Genomic DNA, 24,273 nt, shown 5'->3' with positions numbered 1-24,273 from the left:
TTTTTTTTCCATAAACAGTTGCTTTCAAAAGTAATTTTTTTTTTCTCCACTAGCATTTTCAGTTCAAGCTTTTATAAAGATCTGTATGGTAAATCTAAAAGAACAGAATGAGAGGGTGTAGGTAAGAAGTATGTGAATTGACAGCAAATGTACATGTTCCTTACTTTGTAGGTTGCAGCATGCAGAAAAGGCAAGGCAGGCTGCGGAAGAAAGATGCAACAAGATGAAGCAAGACCTTGCTGGCAGGCTTGGCACTTGTCAGCAACAGATGTCCCAGCTGGATAGCAAATGGTATTTAATCTGATCAGGTTTTTTTCCTTCCCTTCTGCCATTTCTTTAAGAAGTGCTTTCTACTCCTTTTGTGCTAAGGTCTAAAGAGGGGTAGGTTTGAATTATATTGGGTTCAGCAAGTATTGACAGAAGTATGCAAGATCTAGGAAAGCACAGCACTTCTGTCTAGTGCAGAGTTAGCGTGAGATTGTTGAAATGTTTTTTCCACAACATCCAATTTAGAGCACAGAGTGCCAGTAGAAGTCTGGCCATTCTGACTAGCAATGGAGCGTTCAATTGTTTTTTTACGAAATCAGGAGACAGGTATGGTCATGCTTGTAGGCTGAGCATCTAAGTGACTGTCATCCAAATGGACTGGGGTTTTTGGAGGGGCTTGGGGGTTGGGGAGCATCCTGGCGTTCTTAGGGAATGTTAATCCTCTAAAGATTTCTAATACCTATAGAAAATGCTTCTTTCACTGTTCAGACTTCAGGGTAGAGTGTCATTTTTAAACATGGCTGTTTAAACACAGGTAGTCAAATACGTACTTGCGGGAATTGGTTTTGGGTTGTTTTGGGTTTTTTTTTCTAGCCATTCATTGCTGCTTGTTTTCTGTGACCTGAAAATGCTAATGGAGTTTTTGATGTCTGCTGCCGTAACATCCCTGTTCTTTCCTTTCCCAGAACACCACTCTAGTTTTTGCCCTCTCTTGGACAAGGTTTCTTCTTCTCATACTGTTGCTATCTTTAAGTGCTATAGGATATTTTTCTGCTATAAGGTTTCTTAGAATGAATTATTTTTAAATAGCTCAACTCTGGAAAAGGAGTTAAAATCTGAAAAGGAACAGAGACAAACTTTGCAAAGAGAACTACACCAAGAGAAGGATGCTACCACTCTGCTTAAAACAGAACTGCAACAAATGGAAGGACTGAAAAAGGTATGCACAGTGCAATCGTGCCCCGTGCTCAGGATTAAAGCTGACTTAGAACCAGTGCAATGTTTGCATCTGTAGTAGAATGTTTCTTCTGTACCGCTCTCCTCTGAGGGGTTTCAGAAGCTTGGCTGACATAACGCAAGTCTGCGCATGGAATGCTAATATAGGGCTCAGGCAATGAAAACAGCTTAGCAACCTCCTCGGCCGCCTCCAGCTAGCTGCCCTGCCTTAGCTGCGCGAGCGTCTGAGCCGCTGTCGGTCAGCAGCTGAAGCTGAGGTGGGATAGCTGGGGACAAAAAGCTCTCATCAGCTGTCCCACGGTGAGATACCCCTGCTCAGGTAGGAAATGGCAAGCTCAGGGCTTTCAGTGACTGTGTGAGGTCTTTCAACTCTATGTAGTAAAATAAGAACGTGTTTTCAAGCATTCAAAACAACTGGATGCGATGTATTTTTTTAAGCGTGAACATTCTTGTTAACCTGAAGAGAACTTGCTCCCGTGTATCTAGCAGTTTAGATTTTGAAGACACAATTGCACACCAGTATCTGTCTATACGCTCGTGTGTGGGCATAGGACTGCTGCATTCTAGCTATGCTCAAGGATGTTTAAAGCCTGAAAATCTTCCTCTTTCTGGTAAATATGGTTAAATGATTTTGTTGTTTGTGCAGAACCCATGGGTAGTTCACCCATGTAATTCTAAAAATCAAGCCTTAGAAACAGGTAGCTTTGCCAAGGAGCTTATTCTTGTGAACTGCTTGGGTAGTCTGGATCTAGGTTATAGGTCAAACTTAGCGCACAAAAAACTTGATTTTGTGCTTGATTTTATAGGAACTGAGAAAACTGCAAGATGAGAAGCAGCAGTTAGAGAAGGTCTGTGAGGAGCAGGAGCAAGCTCTGCAAGAAATGGGACTTCATCTCAGCCAGTAAGTTCTAGGAACTGAACTCCTGTAAGTGACGTAACCTGGGGGATGGAGTATCAAACTAATACAAATAATGTTAAAATGCATCCAGTTATAAAAATCAATAAACATGAGAATTTTAGGAGGCAATTACTATGCATGGGAAACTAAACAGCCATGAAATAAAAGTGAAGGGAGATCCTGGCACGAGTAAGCTGGCTGAGGTAGGAAACAATACGGTAAATGCTTTGTTCTTACAGTGGAACTGTGCTTTTCCCACATTCTTCTGAATATACTGAGAAGGGGGCAAACCCCGAGGTGGCAGGGAGCTGACTGAAGAATTGGAGTTTAGGTGCAGTGGCTGGACAGTGGAATGGCAGGTAAAATTGAACACAACTAAATGTAAGGTCATGCAGAGGGAATCTTTTTTTTTTTTTTTTTCCCCAGATCAAAGTTGAAGATGGAAGATATTAAAGAAGTAAATAAAGCGCTAAAGGTACTCTACATCTCATGGATATTTTGACTAAATGCGCATTTCATTTAACACCTTCAAATTTCACCGTGGTTATCCTACTTTAAAAGATGGCTTTTGAAAAATACCAACAACGTTGGTAAACTGCCTTTGAATTTTATTTTATAAATTTATTTTTATCTACAGTGAGGTTTTCATTCCAATTTTCTAGGGCCATACGTGGCTGAAGGATGATGAAGCGACACACTGCAAGCAATGTGAAAAGGAATTCTCTATCTCAAGACGGAAGGTAGTGTTGTTCAGTGGATTATTTTTTCCTTTTGTCACGGAAAAACAAAATTGTGCTGTTGCATACTTTGCTAGGGAAGACTAACACTGCTTCAATTCCCAGTCTTGTTGGCATAATAACTACATAGAGAAGCAGTTTGGCATTTCCCATCCTAAAAATAACGTCCTTCTGCTTGGGTGCTTTCCTTGGTAGGGAGCTGTTACAGGCTGTGTTCTCTTGTGCTGTGGTTCATCTCCCTTCCCTCTTGAGCTGTGTGTACTGAGGACTGGGTGCTGACAGCCCCAGCTCGGTGCCTTTCCGTCGCAGGGGACTGCTGCCGGGGTCCTGCTCCGTGGTTTGGGACAGCTCGGTGTGCCTGCACGGGGCGCCTGGCAGCCCAAGCACCAGATTTCCTCCCTGTAGAGCTGGGTCTGCGTCTGCTTTCCTGAAAGCACGGGCCTGGCTGCCTGGTGATCCAGAGAGCTGCAGAGCGGCTCCTCGGGCCGCTGGCCAGGCCTGCTCCGCCTGTGAGCCAGGGGCGAGCGCAGCTCCTGGTTGCGGAGGGAAGCCGGGCTGGGTTCAGTCCTCTGCGCAGGAGGAAGTGCTGCTGGGAGGGTCGGGTCTGTTGGGAACTGGAGGATGACGTCAGTGGACTCTGACAGCTTTTATAAGGTCTGATTTATCTCCTCATGATGCTCAATTTTTAGGCAGCTGTGCTTATTCTCACTCTCTGTTTGTAGCATCACTGCAGAAACTGCGGGGACATCTTCTGCAACACGTGTTCCAGTAATGAACTTGCACTGCCATCGTATCCTAAACCTGTCCGTGTTTGCGATACTTGTCACACTTTACTCCTTCAGCGGTGTTCGTCTAATTCCTCCTAAGGCTTTTGTAACCTTGACGGGACCACTTTAACGTTGGAAAGTAGCCATTATTTTTTTAATTCTGAATTCCAGGCATCTTCTGTGCAGCAGACTGTCTGGTCTTTAGTATTTTCCACTGTAAGACAGCAGTGATTATGCAAGCTAATGTTTCTCCAACTGGAATAATTAAGAAAATTGTTATCAACTGTAATTTCCCTTAAAGTTCTATTTGAAACTAAAATGCAAATTCACTTTTCTGATTTTTTTATAGATATTTGTATTAAAATTTGTATATGGCATTTCTACATTATTTGATCCCTCTAGATGTCACTGTCTTTCTGCACATGAACTTCAGCTCCTCTGTATCTTCACTGTAAGTGCTCGTTCGTTTCACTGGCTGGTGTATAGTTTTGTATTTGCTCTAAGTACAAAGAAGAAAAGTCAATTTATGAATTGTGTATAGAGAGAGCTTTATGATGAGTGTCGATGAATGTGCCTTCTGTTCACTGCAGAGTCAAAAACTACGCCTTGTACTTGTTCTCAAAGTCGCTGTGACCACAGTACGGCAGTTACACAATAAAGCCTTTTGCAAAAACTGAAAGCAAGATTGAAATTCTGATTTTTAACAGCTGTCAGTCATGGATCCCAGAAGAGAACGTTCTGGTACAGCTGTGCCCACTGAGGGCTTAAGCTAGCAATACTAAAATGCATCTGGAATAACTGACCAACATGTTGCATGCTCATGGTGTTCTCCTGGAAGGTGCCAGATAAAGCCAGTGCTCTGCAGGAGTGCGTGCTTCCGTGCTTCCCCAGGAGAAAGGCGGGAAGTGACTCCAGGTTGCTCCAGGGCAGTTGCTCAGCTGCTGCCTCAGCCAGCAAGGGTATTGCTGACTTGTGTGTGTCTCTCACTAACAAAGCTGTTTTCTGAAGCCTTGCACTCGGCTGAGGCAGGCTGGCCAGCATGGGATTGCATACAGGCCATTTCCTTCCAAGGCCTCATTTAGAACAGCAGCAGCCCCGGTGAGATCCCTGCTCTGCCCTTTGGCTGTGCAGTTCCCCCCAGCTGCTGAAGCTCAGCAGGGACAGAGTCCGTACAGAGCTGGGCTCTGGCCCCAGCCCTGCTCCCTCTGCGATTTATGACTGCAGCCAGCAGCCAGCTGATGAAGCAGGTTTTTAATACAGCAAAGACAGCCCTGGCTGGGGCATGAAGTGCTCAGGATTTAACCCCTATAGCCACACCACTAGAGAATGTGATGGGGTTTTCTTCACTGTAGAATGTGACCTCAGCTTTCTAACCCTTACGGAAGAACAGTGAATAGAAAGGGCAAATAAATTTGCTATGGCAAATGCATGGAAGCAGACTCCATCTTATTTCAGGGGAAGTTCCAGGGCTCACTCAAAAGCTGTAACTAAGCTGCTGATAAAACCACAGCCTTAAGCATGGTGTTTGGCAGGCTGAATTTACTGAAACATGGCTGCACTAAGCAGCAAAGTCCACTGATGCAGCACTGTGGCTCTGAAGAGGAGATGCCTACAAGGAAGTGCAGAATGACCTCTCTGCCCCTGTTTGCAGGCAGCTCTGGAGAGCCTCGGTCATGTCACAGCCCTGGGGCACTGCGAACCAACACACATCCCACACCTGCAGCAGCAGGTTCTGGTTTTCTTCACTGACAGCTGTGTCAGTAACAGCCTAAAGGCCAGAGTTCTCATTAGGAGCAGTGACAATCCCCATGGCAGACACAGGTTAAGAGGACACAGGAGCACAGCAACAGTTCTGCAGGTGTAGCTACACCACAGAAGCTGGAGGTCAAGAAGGAATGAGTTCCAGTTTTTAAAAGGAAGATTTATTTAACAAGTTTCACTTAGCGCAATACACCTAAAAAGGAAATCACAATACAATGAAAGATTAAATCAAGGCCTCAGAATTTTATACGAACACCAAGACCAAAATCCTAAAGTAGCCGTATTGCGTCTCAACACATTTCCCCCATTAACTTAAAAAAAAAAAAAGCTTTAACGTGCCTTACAGGATATTAAAAGAAATAAACTAGAACTAACATGCCAAATGTTCACTTTGAATTTCAGACACAGCTCCTATATTGTTTCTTTACAAAAAAGCATGTCTCTTTCAACATGTATTCAAAACAGTGGTGGATGTAATATGGTATAAGAGCAACATTTAACATAATTCAAACAGCTTTAACCTAAATACGCTTACTGCTTAAATACACTCCTACAACAAAACTAACTTGAGAAACGCTCAAAATTGTTTAACAGTTATAGTCTTTACTCAACTCGGTTATTACATCCTAGATGAATGTTCATTTCTGTATGTTCAAAAATACTGAACCTGAAAGGTTTTAAAATAACAATCCTGAATTCACTTACAGTAAAGCATAAATCACAAGCTTGTATTGCAAAACTGTTAAACTTAGTTTTTTGTTTTTTTGTTTTTTAAAAAAAGATGTGACCAAAAGTCAGCGATGGGTTACATTCCCCAGCCACCACTCATGTTGGACATGTTCGACATGCCGCCCATGCCGTTCACTCCCATGGACGCGCGGTTCCCGCTGCTGTAGTAACTGCTGTTCATGGCGCCCTGGCTCCCGGGGTCTGAGGGGGAAAACCGACAGCAGGTTCACAGCTGGTTCAGGCCGACTCGGAGCATCCTTCCCCCAACGCCTGTCCTTGCTGGGCCACCTCGTAAATACCGCCTACTGTGCCCAATACTGCAAAGTGTCAGTTTACAGCTCCATACCCAAAATTAAGTTTATCAGTCGTTCAATGAAAGAGCCAGCTCTGTCTTGCCCCCCTTCCGAACTCAGCGCTTTCTGTCACTGTTCTGGGGAAGCGGAGAGGACCCAGCCTCCCACGTACCCTCCCCCGTTCATACTGTATTTAAACCAGGCTGGTCTCCAGCTTCCGTACTAACAAAAAAGCGACCGGAGTAATGGAAGTCTGGAGACTGGCGTTCCCTACCCCTTTCAGAATAATTCCCCACACTTCCCCCCTGAGCTCCAAGTTCCTGCTTTGGATCTATTCCCCTCCAGTTCTCCATTAGTTCTAAAATCCACAGTAGCCAATTCTTCAACTTGCAGGGCTCATGCTGCCCAGTCTGTGGCATGACCCTTCAACACCAGCAAACAGCACCTTACGACATGCTAAGCCAGCTGCACCTCGCCCACCTAAAACCAGTGAAGAAATGCTCTTACCATAGCCACTCATGCTGCTTTGACCACCATATCCTCCTCCGTAACCCCCACTCAGCTGCTGGTTAGCTGGACCACCATAACTGGATTGGCTTCCTTTCAAGTTAAGGATAAAAACGTTAAGAGCTTGCCTGTCACAGTCTGCTCGTTAGCAACAAATCCACCCTCCACCGAACTAACAGCCCCTGTGCTCTGGCACTAGCGCTCGCTCTCACCTAGGTAACTCTCTTCATAAGCATATAGGCAACAAACTCAAAGAAAGTGATTGGGCTTCTAAAGACATTCCCACAATCAAGCGGCAACAAGAACTTTAAGAATTACAGCAAGTGCTTGTGACTCTCAAGCACTCACTGTAAGGGTTTACTTCTGCAGTTTCTATGGACTATACATAGCGGGATCACTCTGCTGTTGTATATAATACACACCCCAAAGATACTTAAACTTGGCTCTAAGTGACCTCACGCAGGACCGCTGCCCATGACAGCACCCACCTCCAGGAGGCATGCTGACTCATTAACTGGAGTCACTCGTTTGTGTACAGTCCTGACAGAGGCTTATGCCTGTTCCAGACTGGTTGTGCATCCCAGCAGCACTATGGCTCACCATACCGGAGGCCTCTACTTAAGCTTACTAACTACTGCTCTTCACCTCATCATTGATCTACACTCCCACAAAACTTTTCTAAAGTTTAAGTATCAGCATTAGACTTCAAACATTTTGTAATTAAAATACTAATAAAAGCAGCAGTATACCTACACACACACACACACACCCCCCCCACCCTCAAGAAAGAAACTCCCTGAAAACCAACCACCACCTTAATCTCTAAGAAACCAGACAAGTCAGGTATCAAGAAGGGTATCTGCTTTACAGACACAGTGGCAGTCATTTAGACTTGTGTTGCAAACACACATTTTAGATTTTCAAACAATTTTTGGGTTTGCTAGAGCAATTCAGTCAGTTTCTCCAAACTCCGAATAAACTCCCTCACCACCAAGACCAGGCTTGAATAGCAGGTGATGTGCCACAGATACATCCTCCATCACCAGACTATGTTCTGGTCTCCAAAAAAAGGGAAGGGGAAGGAGAATAAGAGGACAGGCATCTCCCACTTCACTTTCACACCACCACGCTCCCAGGAGCCACCACATCCCACCATGCACACCACATTCAGCAACACAGCTTATTCAGCCTATTAATTGTTCAACCATATTCTCAAAAGGTTTATATACCTGGCAATGTGCTAGTGTTCCAGTCTTGGACTACCCCTTCCGATTCCTTGACTGTGTGATTAAGACAGAATGCTGAATTTCAGTTTTTATGCCAGACATAGAATAAAAGCAGGAGCTGTATAAAATTAGCCAGCTTTGTTAAATATCAAGTGCTTGTTCAAAAGCACAGTTAGACTGTTTACACATACCCATTGCTCCCATCATTTGACTGCCATAGGCACCACCACTTCCTCCTGCTGTAGAATTCAAGAAGAGTTCTACGTATCTGTGTTCTGGAAGAAGAAAGTTTTGCCATGAGAGCATTTCACACCAAACCCCCGCAGTTTGTCTCACTGCAAGTAAGGCTACAATAAAACCTTTGGCATTCCAGCTACAGCAGATGTACTACACTGCAATGCTGTATTTTCCCTAAAGCCACATATTCGCAGCAGTTGTACTTACGCATATTTGCTTTGTCTTTGGACATAGCGGCCACTGCATCCTCATGAGTAGCGAATTCAACGTCTGCCTCTCCAGTTACTCTGCCATCTGGTCCGATTTCGATGTGTACTCTTACAGGGTTCAGAGGTGAGAAGAACTACATACGAAACAGTCACACAGATTAAAACGCACCAATGCAACAGTTCAGTTTTACAGCAACCCGTTTTCTCAAAAGGAACACTTGTCAGCTGCAGTGCAGCTGACATGTCCAACAACGGTCACAGAATCTTAAAGCCATGCACGTAAGAGAACGGCAGATTTGGAACTCACATTATAGATGTCGTTCTCCGTAGCTCTGTAAGGCAGACCCCTCATGTGGACGCAGTGGCCAGTCGTGCTCTGGAAGGTGGATCCCCCGTCGCCGTATCTGTGGTCCGACATTCCTGCAGAGAAAAGAGTCCATTCTAGGTCTTTCAGATGTATTTTAGTTTCTTTTGAGATGTATTGAAAGTTCAGTTACTATTCCTATTAGAGAAATCTTACCTCTTCCAAATCTATCAGAACCAAAACCATAGCCATCATTATACCCATTGTAGTCATCATAACCTCCATAACCTATAAATAGATTGGACAACATGTTCAACTACAGAAAGATCCAAATATACACGAACACACGGCAGACAACTAGTATTAGAAAGTTTCATTTCTTCTAGAAGAAACAGAGCCAAGGACACATACAAACCAGTAGTTACAAAGCAGGGAAGACACTACCCGGTCCAAGTGTTGCTGCTTCTCAGATGAGCAGCTCCCTCTTGGACTTCGTATACTTACCTCCTCCGTAGGCGCCACGCCTCATTCTTTCCAAGCTACTTCCTCTACCAAGACTGTTATATCCCCGCGTAAGACCAGGTCTGTCGTAAGGACCGGGTCTCTGCATTGCCAACAGCTTGCGTGGAGGGTCGTAGTGAGTGCGCACTTCCGCTCGACTACTCTTGAAGATCTCAATGTACCTAGAAGTGGTTCCACAGGAAGAAGTCAGTCTTCAATTCCTTCCACAAATACCTCACAACTTTACATTAAAACAAGCCATTTAGTCATAGCCTTGAAACTGGCAGCAAATCTTAAGCCAGGTTTCTTTACATTATGTAGGCAATGACAAACTATTATAAGGACTACATTACTTTCAAATCAGTGTATTTTCAAGAAATTACAATTACCGAAGGGTTTACATGCTCCTCATACTTAACAGTATCCCAGCCTTAGGGGTGGGGGAGCAATATTGATTCCCCACCCTCCTCCCCCCAATTTAAAGTGTTAGTCAAAAAAGGTAGGAGGGACTGACGTCCGCTCAACTCAGCACTGTTTTGCTCATGTGGCAATGTAAACAGAGGGTTAAAAACCCGGTCTCCACCAAGATTTTAACCCATCAGGATGCTACAAAAAGCTCTGTACGTGCTAGTGAACCCAGCCTATGCTTCAGGGATTCAGCGTAGGCAAAAAGTGCATGCTTCAATGAAAAATAGTCACAAGTAAAATAGAATAAAAACCCTTTGTGACAATTTCTTGAAAGCTATGCTTATTACATTGAAGATTAATACAGTAAGAAAATTTGTTACATTTCAACTTATAAAACAAGTTTAGAAAGTATCACATTTTCTTATGGTAGTAAGAGTACTGTGCATGTCTTTAGAGCTAAAGGCATAATTGGTGCTATTTGAGAAGTTAAAGCCATAGTCTCTCAACTTTGATGCTTTCAAGCTATCAGTTTTGCGCTCCTCCGTTATTACCCAGTTTCCAAAGCACACTTAAGCTTCGCCCAATTTTCTCTTTCGTTTTGGGTAGATCCAAACAGTCCGTGCCATACGCACATTAGCAATACCTTTACTTATCACCAAGTTAGAGACCAAAACACTATTTCTATTCGGATGTTAACACTTTCAGAAGAGAGAATATGGATTTAATTGTTTACCATAAGAAAAGTGACATAGCCAACCAACCATCCATCCCCACCTGTGCCCTATTCTTTCCTTGTGTTTCTTTAGAGCCTTTTCAGCTATTTCCTGTGAAGCAAACTGCACGAAGGCCTCCCCCGTACTCCTCCCCTGGAAGTCCACCGGCAATGTTATCCCATTTGGCACGATTTCCAACCCTTCAACCCAAGGACAAATAACCCCAGTAGGGGGGCAATATTAACATCACAAGCCCAGTCATGAGTTTTTCTTATAGCTTTAAATACACCAGAATTTTAACACTTGTAAGTGAATGGTATGTTGATTCTAGAACACTAGAAGAAAAAGCATGTCAGAGAGATCCACGATCACATACCATTCAGTCTACATTCTTAACCCACCCTGCAGAGCACAGAAACGTTCTGAGTGTCAGGGACAACTCCTCAGATAAGGCATCTAATGCAGGGTGCATTAAGAAGTTCACATATTACAAACCTCTTCAATTCTGTGAAAGTATTTAAGATGAACTTTTTAATATAACTTAAATTCAAACACAGCAAGTTAAACAGCTTTATATATAACAAGTATTTTTACTAGAAGTCACTCAGGTAAAATAATTAGTCTTATGCAAACATCAAGTTTCATCATTAATTTTTTATCTTTAGGAGTGCTTAATTAAGAAAAAATCATGAAGTAATTTCAAAAGTATTAGTTTCTGAACAGAAGAGGCACATTTTGTATATTAAGCACATTAACAGTTTTAAAAGCTTGAATCACTTAACCAGGTAAGAAAGAAACAACTTGAAATGCACATGCTTAGGAACTGCTCTTGTTCACAATATATTACTGATTCAGAAAACAAAAAACAATTCCTGAAGTTGTAAATTGGAAATATTTCTACTGTATTTTAAAGCAAAACAGTAAGCTCAATCATATCTTGTTATAGCAAAACATTCCAGCTAGTTTTAACACTCACACTTAGAAATCTACTACTTTGAAAATACTAACAAGTTAAATCCTAGATAAATCAACAGATTGCATTCTTAGGCATTTATAATAGTATTTCAGTTCCTAAAACATACAACAGCTGCAAAGAAGTGAGAATGAATCAATACAAGACATTATCTCTTCATCCATAAAAACTTTAAGCTAGAAAACATCAAGGGGGTTTTTTCGCCCCCTAGGAAGTGGAGGGGGGAAATGTGTACTTCACGGGTAGAGTTCAGCAGGTGGTTTTTTTCTGGAATCTTATTCAATAGTAAATCTACGTTTATAAGAAATCACGGACATGATGCATGCCCTTCTTCAGATCCTGCTTCTTGTACTGAGCCCAGCAGTAAGGGTGTTCTACATCCTTCACTGAACAGCGTGAAACAGCTAAGACTGTGGGTGGAAATATCCTCCCATCTGAATTGTTCACTTCTAATTTAAAAAGCAAGACGCTTGTTTTCTGCTATCCTTACTTGGAACAGTATGGCCCACTAAGTATAAATTAGAGCAGCTTTTTGGAGTTCCCTCAGTTATTTAGTAAACAAGTACTTTAGGAATTGATCCCTCAAGCCCAGCTAACTAATTAAGAATTGCTTATTTACTTTTAATACCCATCAGTATACTGTTGGAAGTACTACTGGGCAATCCATGGTTTGTTCGGGTTTTTTTTTTTTTTAGCATAGACCAATAGTGCTATAGCTACTACTTTTATCCCACATACCTGAAAAAAACTGTACAATTTCTTCTTTACTACAGCCAAATGGGAGTCCTCTAAGACGTACAAAACCATCATTAGCTGTATCAGGGCTGTTGGGACCAGTATGCTTCAGAACCCAATCCATTTCAACGTTGTTTGACTTGAAAACTGTAAAAGGCACTTAGAATTAATGCATTCTGGAATACGCAACAGTTTTAAAAGTCATTTGCCTTGAAACTAGTCAACTTATGATATACAAGTCCATTTGTCCTTTCACATGCATTTTAAAGAGACAGAAAAGCAATCAACCAAAAACCCATCAAGCACAAACACATTTAGTCAGTTACTAGACCAACTGAGTCAAACCTTCAACATATCTGTGTCCCATTGTTTCTCTGTCTTTTTTCAGTGCCAATTTCACATCCTCCTCTGATTCAAGTTCAGCAAATGCTTCTCCACTTGGTCTGCCCTCCCTGGTGTAGATGAAACGGATACCCAAAGCCCCGTTTAGAATTTTGCAATCTGAAAACGAAACAGGAAGGCCAGAATTAATTTAATTATTACAGGAACATTGTGACTTTAAAAGTTTCAGAGATACTAAAAGAAAAAACCTAACAACTATCAAGTTACATCAAGATGACAAAACGAGCAGTATTCTTGTTACAAATTCTATAGTGACCAATAAATAAACTAAGGGACTAACTAAAATCAAGTTACCTTTCTTGTCAAGTCTAAAGATGAGCAAAACATTAAGGATAAATGCAAGTTAGCTATCTATTTTCAAAGCTTTGCTGCCTCAAGTCAAGTTGAATGTGCTATCTGCTTTTGATCACAACTGACCTACTTTCTTATCAGCATGATGAGAAATAAGGAGTAGCAACAATCAGTGTAAGTGTAATGAACTAAATCAGAACCAAGTCCAATATGCCAAACTCCTGAAGCAGCTTTAAAATCTCCAGTCACTGAAGAAAGCATGTATTTATCACCACTATTTATTGCTGCAGGATGCTAATAATTTGGGGGAAGGACGTGACACACTAAACAACACAAGAGAGCCTATTAGGACAACACCAAGAACTGAACTGATTTAATTCAGCTTGAAGCAAGAATTTTGAAGTTTTCTTTAAAATGGAAGCTCCTCAAGAAGCTAAGGCAGTTGTGGCTATTCCAGCAACTCACAGACTAAGCTACTTAGTGTCTAGTTCCTGCTAGCAAAAGCATAGCTTTCCATACCGGGTCCTAGCTGAGGCACTTGTTGCATTACAAACGTCACTAGCTACTGAAGTGCCCCGAATGCTTTCCGGAACTGCTCCCTGCAGCATTCCCACTGACATAGTCTCTCCATGAGGAACCCAGAATTGACAAGAGCCCGACCCCTCTCCGACACCCCTATCCCCCACGGTTCCGCTTACCGGAGAAAAACCTCTGCACCTCCTCGGTGGAGCAGGACCAAGGCAGCCCCCTGACTTTCACCACATATCCCTCGCTGCTCTCCGTGTTGAGCATCACATTGGGGGTGAGGCTCGGCTCCGTCTCAGCTTCTGTGGTTGCTGGAGAAGACCAAAACAGGCCCTTTGAGACGCTGCACAGCACGGCCGCCACCCGCACCCCCTCAGAGCGCCCGGCGGCCCCCTTGGCCTGTGCCGACCCACCCCCGAGCCTCCTCTACCTCGGACCGCTGCCCGCCTCACACACACAGAGCCGCTCCCGCCCGGCGCACGCCTGGCCCGCCCCCCCGGCCCGCGCCCAGCCCCCATCCCCGCACGCACACATGGTGGGGCTCCGCGGTGGTTCTAGGGCTCCGAGCCTGATCCGCTGTCCGGAGAGCGCCTAGTCCCAGTCAGGCGGCAGCGAGCGGGCGAGCCTGTGGCGAGAGCGCGCTAGGAAATGGCGGCGGGTACTCCCGCTTCCGCTGGGCTGGGCCTTCCGCCGCACAAAGCACCCCGGCCCCATACACCGCCCTGGTGGGCCCGACGACTTGCAGTCCCCTCCGACGCGCACAGCATCCGTGGCCGGCAGGAGAGCGGCGTGTGGCGAGCAGCCGCCGAGGAGCGCGGCCTGCCCGCGCCGCTCACCGGCTCCCGAGAGGGGCTGCGGCGTGGCTGAGAGTAGGGCGCGGGGCGCATGCGCGTAAACACCCGGGGGGCTCCTGCCCCGCCCCCGCGGGACCCACCTGCGCATGCTCTGTAGTACCACTGCGCTCCGCCGCCCCGGGACACACACCCCCTACGCAAACGCTCCCCGCGCCGCTCCCGCCAGGTTGCGCATGCGTCCTCGCTAGTCTATGCTCTTTTTTTTTTACCACCACCCCCGCCCCGGTAGCTTGTGCGCATGCGTCGCCTGCCTACTCCCCCTTCGACAAAGCCACGGCGCTGACTCCCGCGCAGAGCGCGGGTCGGGCCTGCGCGCATGCGCCTCTCAGCGCCGCTCTCCACACTGCGCATGCCCCGGAGGCCGCACGCTGCTTCCCCCCCACCACCACCACCCCCGTCCTCCCTCCGGCGCCCTGCCCGGGGCCGCTGGTGTCCGCGGGGGTGGGGGGGGACCGGTCCCCGCTACCGACACTCGCCCCCCGCACCAGCACGGCACGCGTTGCACGGAGAGCGAGGAGTCTGGCTGAACAAAGAGGTGTGTGGGAACTAGCACTTACCAGCTTCAAATGCTGACGCTACCCCACGTGACACAATCTGCTCGCTTCGGTCACTGAAGCCTGGTGTGTTTGTAGGAGATGGGGAAAGAAGAGACATGGGTCACAATTATCATAAAAGAAAGGAAAATATAACTCCCTCCCATCTCCTCCAAACACACCAGACCTAGCTAGATTTCACCCTGAATCTCATTATTAGAGGCAACAAAAAGTTACAGGAATAACTACGGTCGCACAACCTCACAGAGTTGCGCCTGTAAAAACTATCATCTAAGAATCCTCCATCCCCTTTCTTTACCCTGGAAAGAACAAGCAGTTCATGTTTCAGCTTGCCCACACAGGTGACAGGGAACCCGTGCCAAGAGTTAAGCAGACTCCATAACGCCCCAGGCATGCCCACACGGACATGGCAATTTTGGAGCCGAGAAGCAAAGCGCCTCAGAGCAGCACCTAATGCTTCATCCACGCATGTTTCCTTTCTAGTCAATACCAACACTGACAGCCCCAGGCTGAGCCATTTCACTGCCTGCCTGCAAATATACATGGCCTCATCCCTCGTGTAACTACATGTTTAGTTTACCAGATACCAATCCAGACCACTAACAACTACCTCCCCCACAAAGCTGAAAGCTTTTTCAAAAAGAAGAAAAAAAAAAAAGAGGATACTCCCAAGTTTATATCTGTAAATCAAACAACATGGAGAACTCGTTTACGTTAATGCAAATCAAATCAGTAAGTGGAACCATTTTACGGTGACTTCCTGAACAAAGCAGCTGGGCTTGATTTCACTTGCTAAACACCCATTTTAAAAAACCCTGAAGGCAGTAGCTCGGCAGAGGCAGCCGCGCTCCCCCGGCCAGGCGGGAGCAGCAGCAGAAGGAGCGGCCTGCAGCCCGCCGCGGCGGGGGAGGGGGCAGCGCCTCCGCCTCTTCCCGGGGAGTGGTGGCGGGAGGCGGCCATCCCGCCCACCGGTTGGCGGGAGACTTAAAGTGAGCTGGAGCAGCCGGGAGCCCCGTGTGCTCCCGCTCGGCGCCGCCATGTCCACCCCCGCTAAGCGGCACTGCCACAGCCCCGCCAGCTCCCTCGACTCCAGCTTCCAGAAGCGCCTCAGGAAGATTTCCATCGAGGGGAACATCGGTGAGCTCGGCGGCGGGGGAGGGAAGTCGGGGGCTCGCGCCCGTGGCGGTTGGGGCCTCAGGATGGGAGCGCCCTGAGGTGGCACAGATGGCGGAGGAGACGCTTTGGGAGAGGGGCGGCTGAGGGGCCTTTGCCACCCACCTCTGCAGGAAGGCGGGGGCATCTTGCCGAGGGAGAAGTGCAGCCAGCGCTCATCAGCCGCCGCCGGCCCGAGACCCGCTCCCGGCGACACTCAAAAATGGGCGCCATCGCCCGCGGTAGGGGGAAGGGGAACCCCGCCGCCCACAGCCACCGCCCTGCGCAGGCCGGACAGGCCAGGTGCCCGTTACAGCGAGGACACAGCGTCCTCGGTTCACGCTTAACTGCCGCGTGGGTGGGCTTTAAGAGAATAAACATCCCCTCCTTCCCGGGCTCACGAGAGACCGCCTTCGCCTGCCCCCCGGGGACGTTCGCGCACTCCCTGCCAGCTCAAGGACCGAGCCTCAGCACCGAGGGCCATGCCCGCGGCAGCGCGAGCCGCCTTCCGCGCGCCCGGCCTCTACGCGGCGCTCCAGCGCGCAACTGCGTCACCCACTCGCCCGCCGGCGCCAGGTCGCCGGCCGCGCCGCGCATGCGCAGCGGCATTCCCGTCCCCCCTCGCTCGCCCCAGAGCCGCGCAGGCGCGGCAGCCTCCCTCTCCTCCGCCGGCTCCCAAACAATGCCGCGCTAAGCCCCGCCCCCGGCTCAGCCTGCTCCTAAAATGGAGGCGCAGGCTCCGCCGGCTCCTTATCGGCTGCCCGGCCCAGGCAGGGCCTTCTGGCTCTGGAGATTAGAGCTGGGATCTCGGAAGGGGCACTAGCACCTTGCAGGCGGCCCTGCCAGCCCTTCCCCCAGCACCCCAAAGTCTGCCCGGGGTCCCGTGCGGCTCTGCACCTCTAACACTGCAGCGACACTGCCTACAGCCTCTTTAAGAAATCTCACGACTGCCACTGTATCTTTACCAGTAAGGCCAGTCTAATCCACACCCTCAGTGAACTTTTCCAATCTTCTCCAGCTGCAGGGAAGTCAACATTTGTCAGGCTACTAGAGAAACACAGTGATGAGTGGGAGATCATCCCCGAACCCATCGCCAAATGGTGCAACATCCAGACAGCTGAAGATGAATATGAGGTAGGCATGCTGGATTTGGGAAGCTTGGGCACAGAAGAAACTGCAGTGATTGGCCGGGGAGCCATCCCAAAATTCAGCTATATTGAATCTAGAGCATCCAGATTCATCCCCACTATCATACCAGTTGGTCAGACACTCAGAAATTGTAAAGGCTACTTAGGAAGATATTATCAAATGCTTATTCCAAATAACCACCCCTACTCCACAGGAATCACACTAAAGTCTGAAACTCTGTGATCAATCTGTTCTAAAGAAGCTGTCAAAGACTACCATCAGCTGAGAAACAAATCTCTTTATTGCTATGCCTAAGCATGTTCCTAAAAAAGAAAACTACAAGGCCATGAATTCTTACTTCAACATACCAGAACTTGGATTAAGAAAGAAAATCCTGCAAATATGCTGGTATTAAGTTTTCTCTCTTGTCCCCTAGGAACTTTCAACATCTCAGAAGAGTGGAGGAAATCTACTTCAAATGCTGTATGATAAACCCACGAGATGGGCTTATACATTTCAGACTTATGCTTGCTTGAGCCGAGTAAGAGCGCAGTTAAAACCTGTCTCAGCCAAGCTACATGAAGCAGAACATCCAGTGCAATTTTTTGAGAGATCTGTGTACAGTGACAGGTAACTACTCTCACAGTGCAACAAGAGTTCAGATTAAAAGGTCCAGGTCTTTATGCTCAAAGACATGGAGCTGCGGAAACAATATAAAACTAGTATCTGCAAGGAGCAGGTTTGATTCAACAGCTGGGAGCTGGATGGTATTAGGAGTATTTTACAGATGTAAGAGTGGGCAGCTATTTTTTCAGTACCATGATTCTAGTGCTAGTGAAAAGTGTTTTAGTAGTTTGCTTTGGTCATTCCTGGCATGAGACTAATGTCTTCCATTGCAGATATGTATTTGCTTCTAACCTGTTCGAGTCTGGAAATATTAATGAAACAGAGTGGGCTATTTATCAGGACTGGCACACATGGCTTTTGAATCAGTTTGAATCAGATATAGAACTGGATGGCATGATCTACCTAAGAACTACACCTCAGGTATGTTTGCAATTTTCAACTCCAACTTTTGTTTCCAGGAGCTTAAGAGGGTACAAAAACAATCTTTAAAAAGAACTACTAACATTTAGCTAAGGTGGCTCAAGTTTTTTTTTTTTAAAGAAAAGTTATTCTAGATTTTATGTTCAGCCAAGCATTTAAAATTAATGCTTACTAATGTCTAGCAGTAGTCCTTCTGATTTAAGGACCACTTGATCTGTTTAGCCAATTTAGCCTTCAACACATGATTAATGTCCAGGCTGGTACTTTTTTTTTTCAGAAATGCATGGAAAGGCTACAGATGAGGGGAAGAGAAGAGGAGCAAGGAATTGAGCTTGAGTATTTGGAAAACCTCCACTATAAACATGAAACCTGGCTTCATGAAAGGACTATGAGGTATGAACCCATTTTCTGTAGGCAAGTTTCAACTTATAGGCAAGGCTCTTTCCTACCTTATGCTAAAGTTGATTAGGGATAAAACTAAGGTTTAAGTCTAGCTTCACTCCGGCACCATTCAAAGGACTTATCTTTAGACCCACTCCAGGCTTCTTGGCAGGTATGATTATTCTAGGTTATATGCAGAAGGAAGGTCATCTCTTGGCAGGGAAGTAAAAATTGCCAAGAGATAGAAATTCATCTAATTTAAAGCCTTTGTTAAGCATTAGCTTCAACTAGAAAGCTATGTAGTTCTAACTCCAGCAAGGATATGAGTTTTGTTAACTGGAAGTACAGAGGAATAGGACGGAGTTGAGGTTGTGTTCAGTGGCTGATCACATAAGTTATCTACTAAACAGCTTCTAGTTCCAATGTAAGGGAGGGCAAGGTCCCAACTACCTTTAAACTAGGATGACTATTTCAACAAGGTTTAAATATTAATCCTAGCTTCAAAATAAACAACGATCAGAAAGGCTTTTGGTAGGTACTCTTACACACAAGAAGCCCAGTCAGCGACTAAGTGATCTCTGCATACCTTCCCCCCAACTTCCTAACGGGACTCTTACTGGCTTTCCCATCTAAGGAATCTCTAAATGTGAAAGCAGACTCCAGGTTTTCCCCTAGAGGAGCCTGAAATACTCTACTGAATGGGAAGCATAACAATTCCAGGAAAAGTATGTTATCAGTCACATCTACTTTCCTAACTTTCATGTAGGATGACCCAAATGCTTAAGAGACAAGAAGGCACTGCATATTGTGGAATTTTGGGAACATTCACATTGTGTACTCATTCCAAACTTGTGAGCAAGCATTTCCTGTATTTTTCACAGAACACTTAAGTCTGCAAACACAAGTTAAGAATGTTGTTCAGCACACTTACTACATTTTAGAAATGCTTTTCACACATAGAAAGAGAGAATAACTACTGCTTTAAGAGAACAATACATCCAGTTGCACAGCTACTGCTCCAATCTGCTCCTAACCTGTAGCCAAAATGGTCTTGCTTATCTCAGAGCCATTTTAAATACCAGTCTTACAACCTGTTAAAGAGGTCATGCCCACAAAAGGAAGCTTTAAAACTGCATCTTCGTAAATGGATTAGCAGTTAACTAGAAAGGGGTGGGGGAGACACAGGGCAAGTGATATTTAAAAAAAAATATTCCCTCTTACCAAAATCACATTCCTGATAGTTGATTCCATAACAAAGAATGAAGGAAATTAAGGTAAGAAACAAACTATCTTTCCCCTCCTACTTGTACAATAAAAATAGGTATTAGAAGGCCAGATTTGTGAAATACATTAAAGTTATGGTGATACAATGTTGACTGGGTTACACAAGAGCAATTAAGGACAGACTTGACTAGGGCTTTATACTTAAGTCATGGGTATCACCATTAACATCTCAGGTGCATGTGGTAATGTGAGTAATGCTGCACCCTTAGGATGACTTGGAAAGCAATCTGAAGAGCTAGATTGTTTTATACATAGTACTTTATACCATTTTTACTAGCATGATGTTCTTCCACTTAACAGAGTTGATTTTGAGAACCTTAAAGAGATTCCCATTCTAGTTTTGGATGTTAATGAAGATTTTAAGAATGATAAGATTAAACAGGAGTACCTGATTGATAAGGTAAGTATTAATGTTTCCTCATCTGCTTTTCTTCTGCAGTAACAGCTGTAAGTTATCAATTTACATTCTTAAAATCTGTAATGAAGTACATGTTTGGGGCTAGTACAGTCTCCTTCATAGACTTAGGAAGCTACATGGCTGCAGAAAAGGCTTTTTGCTTTCCTTCAAAAAATCATTTAACCCCACCTCCTTATCCTCACAATTCAAGGGAAAACTGAGTGTTTTTAAAGAGGGGCAATTGTGGGGGATGCGAGTACACAGCAGCTGGACTAGTCAGACTACTCTGTGCGAAGTCTGCACTGCCATACTGTTCATTAAATAGTTCAGAGAATGATAATGTCCAATTCATGTCAGTCATGGATGTCCTTAGAAAAATCTTGCAGTTAGCTTAGAGCTATTCATGCCCCCTTGCATTCTAGGGATCTAGGCTCTTCCTGGACAGAGCATAACACATCTGACAAATGGAGAGATAACTGAACCTTGTACATAGTTCTAAATGCATGAAGTGACACTTGTAAGCAGAGCTGGGAGGGAGAGTCAACAGCCATTTGAGGAAACAAGGTGGTAATAAATAGGTCGCTTGAGTCAAAATGGTGTTTGCTAATTCCAAGGAAAGGCAAGACTTAGGAAGTAAATGCCCAAAGAAATTCTTCTGCTGGAGCCATGTGCCCAGTCCACAGCAAAAAAATAATCACCTCCTAATACTTAAAAGACATGGGGCTCATCCCCAACCCTCCAAGCAGAGCTGTAACATTACTTATTTCACTCACTGGGACACTTTAACCTTCCTTTTTCCCCACTGCCCCTATAAGACTATTCTTATAAGATGGAATGAAGTGCCCTCCTATCAAACCATATAAACCATTTTCTCCATCTTGTTCTGGGTCATCAATTTGAGATTACTGAAGAATGACTCCTTCAAGCCAAGCCCAATTCTCCCAGTCAAATAGCTCTATATAAACTGGGGAGGGGTGCACAATCTTCAGTTTGGAGGTATTTGTTGTTAAGTTTTATCCTCATGGAAACCAGCAATTGACAGCTTAGAGTTACGAACCAGACTACACTCATACCTGCTTTCTTTCAACTTGCCCCACTGAAAGGCCCCCAGTGTTGTCTCCACCAAGCTCCCTTCACCACCCAGTCTTATGAAAAGGTCAGCTCTACTTTCAGCTTGGGGTAGTGGGTACAGCACCATGCTGAAAGTGCTATCAGATCTTTGGCTTAGTTTTCAAACAATCCCTCTCTTCCTAGGAAAGAGCTACCTAATGAAGGAAAATTCATTTTTCTTTAATGAAGTAACATTCTCTAAAGCATTCCAGAAGCTACCTTTCATAGGTACTTGCTATTTGTGAGTAATTAAGTTACTCAATGCTACCTAGTACTAACTTACAAGTCTTGGGTTCACGGCCATCTGCTATACTGAAAAGCATTTCAGGTCATGACTTACATGTAGAGGCAGAACAGTAGTGGAGACTATACAGTAACAGACCATTTGTTCCCCAAGACAGAAAAGGAAAAGCCTAACAATTTACCTTCTTTTAATGCATCATATATATGCTTTTTGTTTTCACAGGTCAAGTCTTTCCTGACTTCTTAAAAAGATGAAAATTAATCTGGATCACAAGTCCCTGAAGTTTGAGAGTGAAACCTAACAATCAGTGTGTTCTTAGACAATTTACTTTAACTGAATCTATTACCTGTATAGCTTATTTTAAGGCAAGATTGGAGTGCAAAATATGGTTTTGGGTTTTTTTTTGCCAGTCTGACCTGCGTGGGTTTTGATAAACGAACAAATAATGCTTTGATAATGTACTGTTGTGTGTATTCTCTGCTGTTTAATAAAGATTTTAAAATAAAATTGACTAATAACTGGCTTTAACAACGGAGGAGTTAACCAGTTATCAACGGCTGACAAGCCAGTAAATAGCGATAGCAGGCACCGAGGCAGGGTTGTTTTGCAATAACTGGCATAGTTCACCATTTTAAGACGAGACTGTTATGGCGTCCAGAAACCTTTACTTTCAACTTCTGCTTTATTGAATGGCTGTTTTCACAGGATTTACGCTATTTAAGGATGGACGTTACTGTAGTCGCAAGGGTTACACCTGCAATAAACTGTAATTTACGCATACCGTGTTCACCACCTCCCCCCGAGTAAACCAATTCCCCCACCCCCCGCGCCCCCCCCCCCCCCCCCCCCCAACACGGTAACGGCAGGCAGCGGGCGGGGAGGGAGCCGCCGGCGCTTGCAGCGGAGGCCGAGGCAGGACGGCCACCCCACAACTGCTCCCACCCCCGCCGGAGCGCGGCCCCCGCCCCGAGGCCCCGCCGAGCGCCGCAGCCGCCACGACGCACGCGGCGGAGGGGGAGGGGAGGGGAGCGGCGCACGCGGCCGCGCCGCGAGGCCGCCACCCGGACAGGCCGGGCCCCCGCCGTCACAACCGCCCTCGCCCGGGGCCGCGCCGGCAGCGCGGTACGCGGGCCCCGCCGCCAGCAGGCGCCAAGGCGGGGGCTCGGCGGCGCCGGGGCCCCGGATCGGGCGGGACCGGCCGCCCCTCCCCCACCCGCCGCGGCCGGACCGCCCCACCCCCACTTCCCGCTTCCCCCTCGCCGCCACCGCCGCTCCCCCCCCCACCGGGCCTTACCCAAGCCGGGGATCTCGCCCTCGGTCTCCTCGGTGTGACAAGGGTCCATCTTGGCCGCGCCTTCCCCACAGGGGCCGCGAGAAGACAAAGCTCGGTGGGGGCGCTCGGGCGCTGCGCAAACGGAAACAAAAGCTCAGCGGCCGCCGAAGGGACGCTCCGGTGAAGGCGGATCGGGGCTTTTCGGTCTCTTTTTCCCTACTCCCACGGGGATGAGGCCCGATGAAACCGCCCGCCTGCCCGGACCCGACCCGCCTGCTCGCTCCTTCTGCGCAGCGCCCCTCCGCGCCTATAAATAGCCGCGCGGCCGCGCTGCGCAGCGCCCTGACGTCACGCACCGCCCGCCCCTGCTCCTTCACCGGCCGCCAGCCAATGGCAGCGTGACAAATTAAAGCAGCCAGTCACGTCCGGCGGCCCCGCGGGGGGGGGCGCAGAGAACCGGGGGAGGGGGGGGGTCAGGTAGCGCGGCCGCCCCGGGGGGTCCCGCAACGGCCGCGGCGGGCGGTTGGGGGTGACGAGCCCCCGCGCACCCCGCCGCCGCCCCCGCACCAGCCCGGCGGGCCGGGTTCGACACACCCCCCCCCCCGGCTCGAGGGCCCGCCTCGCCTGTTTTTCTACCCAAACCCCAAACATGGCGGCGGCTTTGTCCCTCCCCGCCCGCCGCGCCGATCGCTCCCCGTCCCCGCACACACACACACACACACACCCCCGCCCCAGCACCCCCGCTCACGGCGGGCTGCGGCCGCGGAGCTCCGGCGGCCAGCGGGGATCGGCGGCTCCGCGCACTGCAGCAGCGCCCGCCGCTGCCGCCGCCGTCAGGTGGGCTGGGCTCCGCCTCCCGCCGCGGCGGGGGGGGGGGGGGGAGGACGGGACACACGACGGGGCACGGGCCCCCTCCCGCCGGGGCGGGCGCCGAGCGGCCTGGTCGGGCCCGTACGGCGGGGAGCAGGCCGCAGGCCTCTCCGCCGGGGGGGAGGAGGGGGGGTGTCAGGCCGCGCTGCCCGCCCCGGAGGCGCGGGGGAAGGAGCGAGGCCTGCACGGCCGGGCAGGGTGAGGCGCGGCCTGCGGGAGGCTCCGCGCCGAGATGGCGTCCGTGCGGAGCGGGCAGGCCGGGGCCTGGGCTGCGAGGAAGGCCTTCGTCGGGCTGCCCTCGCACCCTCCGAATGACGGTTTTTGCGAGCCCTGGCACGGAAATGCTAACAATGGGGATAGTAGCGGCAGCGACTGAAAATCTGCCAGCCCTGACCTTTCTAGATCCTGCTTTCAGAGTGACTGTTTGTTTGGGCTTGAATGCAGGCAGGTTGGTTTGCTAGATCTCCGATTGGAAATCACCGAGTGCCCTGGCAGGGTGATAGGAATGGCCGCTCTCACATGCCCTCTGCACCCTGCAG

At 47.4% G+C, this 24,273-nt stretch overlaps 3 protein-coding genes across 12 annotated transcripts in view; 2 read left to right on the top strand and 1 right to left on the bottom strand.

The window, feature by feature from the left end:
• Window positions 1-4,241, top strand: part of RUFY1 (RUN and FYVE domain containing 1) — a 205,585-nt gene extending 201,344 nt beyond the window's left edge. For all 5 annotated transcript variants that reach the window (XM_050905567.1, XM_050905566.1, XM_050905563.1 and 2 more), the window contains 6 exons: window positions 172-291; window positions 1,078-1,207; window positions 2,031-2,125; window positions 2,549-2,597; window positions 2,785-2,862; window positions 3,582-4,241. In XM_050905567.1, coding sequence (XP_050761524.1) covers window positions 172-291; window positions 1,078-1,207; window positions 2,031-2,125; window positions 2,549-2,597; window positions 2,785-2,862; window positions 3,582-3,725 — 616 coding nt within the window. In that variant the 3' untranslated portion in view covers window positions 3,726-4,241. The remainder of the gene's footprint in view (window positions 1-171; window positions 292-1,077; window positions 1,208-2,030; window positions 2,126-2,548; window positions 2,598-2,784; window positions 2,863-3,581) is intronic.
• Window positions 4,242-5,526: 1,285 nt separating this feature from the next.
• HNRNPH1 (heterogeneous nuclear ribonucleoprotein H1) lies at window positions 5,527-23,121 on the bottom strand. Of its 6 annotated transcripts, none has more exons than XM_050905498.1 (14): window positions 22,886-23,121; window positions 14,852-14,911; window positions 13,614-13,751; window positions 12,568-12,723; window positions 12,226-12,369; window positions 10,576-10,714; window positions 9,397-9,575; window positions 9,109-9,180; window positions 8,896-9,035; window positions 8,587-8,722; window positions 8,334-8,417; window positions 8,146-8,196; window positions 6,917-7,009; window positions 5,527-6,317 (listed from the first exon to the last, which is right to left on the bottom strand). In XM_050905498.1, exons 1-14 carry the CDS (start codon window positions 22,932-22,934, stop codon window positions 6,193-6,195), a joined length of 1,566 nt encoding a protein of 521 aa, XP_050761455.1. In that variant the 5' UTR covers window positions 22,935-23,121; the 3' UTR covers window positions 5,527-6,192. The 6 variants fall into 6 exon arrangements, with proteins under 6 accessions (XP_050761455.1, XP_050761454.1, XP_050761456.1 ...); XM_050905497.1 differs by having other exon boundaries at window positions 8,896-9,029; window positions 22,886-23,120; XM_050905499.1 differs by having other exon boundaries at window positions 8,896-9,008; window positions 22,886-23,118.
• LOC127022084 (deoxycytidine kinase 2) lies at window positions 15,879-22,121 on the top strand. The gene is made up of 7 exons (XM_050905503.1): window positions 15,879-15,985; window positions 17,019-17,134; window positions 17,565-17,758; window positions 18,028-18,175; window positions 18,453-18,568; window positions 20,141-20,240; window positions 21,814-22,121. Exons 1-7 carry the CDS (start codon window positions 15,886-15,888, stop codon window positions 21,835-21,837), a joined length of 798 nt encoding a protein of 265 aa, XP_050761460.1. The 5' UTR covers window positions 15,879-15,885; the 3' UTR covers window positions 21,838-22,121.
• Window positions 23,122-24,273: the final 1,152 nt, after the last annotated feature.

The sequence above is a fragment of the Gymnogyps californianus genome, chromosome 14 (genome assembly GCF_018139145.2).
Source record: "Gymnogyps californianus isolate 813 chromosome 14, ASM1813914v2, whole genome shotgun sequence".
In the NCBI taxonomy this organism is placed as follows: domain Eukaryota; kingdom Metazoa; phylum Chordata; class Aves; order Accipitriformes; family Cathartidae; genus Gymnogyps; species Gymnogyps californianus.
Note: the sequence above shows the minus strand (reverse complement) of the source record. Positions and strands in the feature narration are given on the sequence as shown.